General features: G+C 34.4%; 1 protein-coding gene across 2 annotated transcripts; it reads right to left on the bottom strand.

Annotated features, from left to right (window-relative positions):
* Positions 1-412: 412 nt before the first annotated feature.
* LOC142179336 (putative polygalacturonase) lies at positions 413-4,743 on the bottom strand. 2 transcript variants are annotated; one of them, XM_075249036.1, is made up of 5 exons: positions 4,573-4,743; positions 2,550-2,867; positions 1,852-1,972; positions 1,516-1,761; positions 413-1,414 (listed from the first exon to the last, which is right to left on the bottom strand). In XM_075249036.1, the coding sequence occupies exons 1-5, from the start codon at positions 4,726-4,728 to the stop codon at positions 744-746; spliced, it is 1,512 nt and encodes a 503-aa protein (XP_075105137.1). In that variant the 5' UTR covers positions 4,729-4,743; the 3' UTR covers positions 413-743. The 2 variants fall into 2 exon arrangements, with proteins under 2 accessions (XP_075105137.1, XP_075105138.1); XM_075249037.1 differs by having other exon boundaries at positions 4,569-4,708.
* Between the last annotated feature and the right edge of the window lie 378 nt (positions 4,744-5,121).

Below are 5,121 nucleotides of genomic sequence, written 5' to 3' on the forward strand. Positions count from 1 at the left end.
TCTCGAAAGGCAAGAATTTCAGAAATTGCAGTTTGACATCTTGAACACAAGAATTTGTGGACTAGGATTACTTCTCAATTCACTAAAATTGCCCCAAAAAAAGAAGAGAAAAAAAAAAGGGAGTTGTCTCTATTACAAATCTTGCCATGATGCATTCTAGTATTGATATGACGACATTTAGATATGGTGAAAGATCGCTCTACCTTTAACCAGAAATTTTAATTAGATTCGAGCGCTGAGAATGAAAAAATCTCTAAATGAAGCGCTTACCTCATTTAATGGTCCCTAAGCTGAGACGAATATAGATTAGTTGAGCCAGTGAGTTTCGGATGCCGGATGGTTATACCAAAACAGAACATATATGATACAACCTTCAGAAATTGTAGTTTGATACCAATATTCAGCTCAAAACTTGTGAACTAAAATATCAATTCAATTAAATGGAGTAAAAAAAATTAATGACAATCAACTACAACACCCCTTCTTCAACAATCCAGCATTAACCAATGTTTGCTACCTAATTTACAAATGTAAAACAAATGACTAGAAAATCAAATGAACAAATGACAAGAAACAAACACCTCATCTGAATTTACTACACTACTAAAAAACTTTTTCTTATATGTGAATGAAGAAACTGATGCTATACACAGGCCACAATCAGCAATCTTATTGTAGAATTGTACAACAGAACTGGAAGTTGAAATGTGTCTCGTTTGTATTGGCGCAAGGAAGTGAATTGTTTATGAAATTGCAACTTGACTATAAGAGTGCAAGAAGGCGAAGCAAGTTGAAGTAGTACCGGAAAATGAGTTCTGAAGCTCGGGACATGGTTCAGGAGACACATTTTGAGAAGAACCATATATATTAGAGCATAGCCATGGTGTCGGGTTGGAAGAAACGGAAAAGGTGACGTTTGATAGACATATTGAAGTAAAGGGAGATTCAGATAATCCAGAGAAATTGCCTGCTGTGGAAATATTTGTGCCAACGATGTCCTCAAAAGTGATGCCACTAACAACTGGAAGTGCAGAAGGATCAAATTTCTCATCTGGATGAGAATCACAATGACCAGTGGCCTCGATTCCCACTTGCACGTTTGCCATAACCACGTCTGTAACGATAATATCTTTGATATAACCACCCCTTCCTCTTGCCGTCTTCAGCTCAATCCCGAAAAGGGAGTCATGTAGGTAAACATGCTCTACTAGTACATTGGAAATACCGCCAGACATCTCACTACCAAAAGCCAAGCCAGCGCCTGCACAAGACTGCAACCTAACCCCTCGAACATGGACATTTGTAGTAGGTTTCCCATAGGATATTCCATACTCATCCCAACCGCTTTTAAGAACAACGGCGTCATGACCCATGCTTATGTTGCTGTTCTCAATGCACACATGCTCAGAAGAATCTGAAAATGCATATAAGGTCTCACATTACTCCGAACAAAAGTTGCAAGTACCTTCATAATTGTATACAAAGGTAAGAGAAATAATTTTAATTTGAACCGACCTGGGACTATCCCATAGGTATATGGGGAGTTAGCCGGAGAATGAACTGTTATGTTCTGAACCACCACATTACTGCAATATACCGGGTGAATATTCCAGGCCGGAGCATTCAGGAAGGTCAAGTTTGAAACGACAACATCTTTGGAGCTAACAAATTCGACAAGGTGCGGTCGAGTATAATTTAAAGAATGTGCACTGAACTGCTCCCAAGATATAGAACCCTGACCATCAATAGTTCCATTGTTACCTGCATAAGCAATAGGCATAAGCTGGCCGCTGGTGGGGCCAAAGACAGAAACATCAAATTAGTAGATCAATGCAATGAAGGAATTCCTGCCTGTTATCACAACATCAATTAGATTATTTCCTGAAATCAAGCTGCGATATCTTCCACCTTGTGCTTCAATACCTCCGCCATAAGAGGGTAAGGCTTCAACTATATCCCAATGAGCATAATCCTGCATCGCAAAACATATACTTATATATGAATGTGTATGGAGCTAGTCTCCACCATAATAATGCAGCTACAAACATTATAATTAGATCATTGGGAGATCATTACAACATATTATGCAGAACATGTATCATCTTCTCTGTTGGAGTTACCTGAATGTAGACTTCAATAAATCTTATACTCTTTCCATCCCAATTATGTGGCGGTGTTGCACTCGGCATGGAGTTTAAGAAAGAAATAAAACTTTTGAAACTTGTGGTCTAAAACAAACCATAGATATTTGTGTGGCTGTAAATCAATTCATTAATGGTAAAGTAGGAATTCCAAAGATAAATTGTAATAAGGATAGATGACATTCTTTTTCGAACTGACTAAAAAGGAAAGAGTGCACATAAATTGGAATGGAGTGAGTAACAGTTAAACCACAACACCTCATCACTAAGTACTACAAGATCTCAGGCAAATAATTTCTTTCCAAGAATTAATGATTCACCCTTTGTGATACAATAGCATCCTATCTATCTCAAAGAACACAAATAAATCAAATAAGTAGGAACTTCAGAACCAGTGAACGTGCTAACCTGTGATCCCAGAATAACGGCTTCTTTTTCGAGGAAGAGTGTAAGGTGACTGGTAAGCTTTATGCTTCCGGTCAGCCACCTGCCAGCTGGAACATAGAGCTGTGCCCCGCCTTTGTCAGCAAAGGACTTGAGATAGAAAATGGCATTCTGGAACGGCACTGTATTTATAGTCTCTCCATCACCCACAGCCCCAAAATCCAACACCGATGCACTGTGAGGTCTGGGATTCAGAGGCTTGTTGAATTTGCATTCACCATCAAATTGAGCTTCAATATGTTCCATACTTTGACTTAATGCCGACAACAAAATTAGCACTGCCTAGAAAAAAACAAAAAGGAAATGGTCATTCATAATTTTGCAAGTCAATATCCTCAGTAATCAATAGTAATACACATGCAGCAAGAGATTCACACAACAAGAAATGCGGGAAGTTATCAGTTAACAAGCTAGCGATACCATATCATGGTTCCATGTCCCTCCAATATTATATAGGAAATGTTCAATTCTAGCATTTCTTCACATTATAAGGAATATACAAAAATAACAAAAAAAGGGTTCTTCGCCTTTTATCTATCACGTTATTTTGTTGGATACATATGCTTGAAGAAGATGAAGATATAAAGAAAATTAACCACGATATTGCACATTTAGGCCAAAATATAATTAAAACAGTTTACACTTTGTCCACATTCTACAAAGAGTAGATTTTGGAAATCATCAAGTAAAATACAAAAGAGCAAAATTGCAAAAAGGTTAGGATTGCAAACAAACTCCTAAAATCGTGAAACCAAGTATTTATTTTCATAATAAAAACAATATAGACGTACGAACCCAATTTCAAGATTGAGTAAATCTGTAAAGAAGTTGACATAATAACCAATTTAGGACCCCCAAATAAGCAATATTCAGTAAGAACCCGGAAAAAAAAATGATGAGAACTCTATTGAAAGGACAGTACAAAAAATCAGCTCCAAGACTCAATTTTTAGCACAAAAAATCCAATTAAATTGAAATCCTAAACTAATTATTTCCATGAAAAAAGACAATGTAGACAAAAACATAGGAACCAACTTTCAAGATCAAGCAAATCTCTAAAGAACTTGGCGTAATAACCAATTTCGGACACCCAAATAAGCATTTTTCAGTAAGGAAACAAAAAAAAAAGATGAGCAATCTATTGAAAGGACAGTACAAAATGCAGCTCCAAGACTCAATTTTTAGCACAAAAAATTTCTATTTAAATTGTTATTTCATGAAAAAGACAATGTAGACTACATAGGAACCCAATTTCAAGATCAAGCAAATCTCTAAATAAGTTGACGTAATAACCAATTTAGGACACCCAAATAAGCATTTTTTTCTGTAACAGCCAAAAAAAAAACTCAATTGAAAGGACAGTAAAAAATTCAGCTTCAAGACTCAATTTTTAGCACAAAAAAATCCAACTAAATTGAAATCCTAAACTAATTACTTCCATGAAAAAAGACAATGTAGACAAAAACATAGAAACCCAATTTCAAGATCAAGCAAATCTCTAAAGAAATTGACGTAATAATCAATTTAGGACACCCAAATAAGCAATTTTCAGTAAGAGCAAAAAAAAAAAAAGTGTTAACTCTATTGAAAGGATAGAACAAAAAATCAGCTCCAAGAATCAACTTTTAATACAAAAAAATCCAATCAAATTGAAATCCTAAACTAATTATTTCCATGAAAAAAGACAATGTAGACAAAAACATAGCAACGCAATTTCAACATCAAGTAAATCTCAAAAAAAGGTTGACATAATAACCAATTTAGGACACCCAAATAAGCATTTTTCAGTAAGACCACACAAAAAACCAGCTCTAACACTCAATTTGTAGCAAAAAAGTTGCAATTAAATTGAATATCAAGTACTAGACTAGTGTTAAAAAAAGTCAATTAAGCAACAGCAAACAAAGATGAATAATACTCAATTATTTGCAACGGAAAACTGTAAGAATTATTTTTAAAAAAATTAAAAAATAAATAACGTACTTACTAGCTCCTTCATGAATCTGCTTCTTCTCAATCTGAAATGTAGACCAATCTCTCTTCTCCGATGAGTTTTACAGTAAAGAGTGAAGTGAAGGGGGAGAGACAGAGAGAAACGTGTAAATGTTAAATGAAGTCGAAAATAAAGAGTAAATAAAAACATGTTAAGATTTTGGAAAATATTCCTATATTATTAGAGGCTGATCCAGAATTTAAATTTTATGGTTCGAAATTTTAATATATTTTATTCGTTTTGTTGAGCTTGAAATTTTTTATTTGTATATTTTAATAAATTTTTAATATGTGTATAAACTGTGAATCGAAACTATTGGGTTTATATAAATTCATAAGATATGCTTTGTATCCGCTCGAATTACTATGCATCAAATAAATAAGCGCATAATATATGTCCGTACAAGATTTAATAGTGTTACTCAACAATGATAAATTATAGTCTTAGAGGCCGGAATAAAGATTTAAACTTTGTTGGTTCAATTTTTAAGGTTCTTATTATTGAACCTATTATATTTTTGAAGTTATGGGTTCAAACCCACTA

The sequence above is a fragment of the Nicotiana tabacum genome, chromosome 3 (assembly GCF_000715075.1).
Source record: "Nicotiana tabacum cultivar K326 chromosome 3, ASM71507v2, whole genome shotgun sequence".
NCBI lineage: Eukaryota > Viridiplantae > Streptophyta > Magnoliopsida > Solanales > Solanaceae > Nicotiana > Nicotiana tabacum.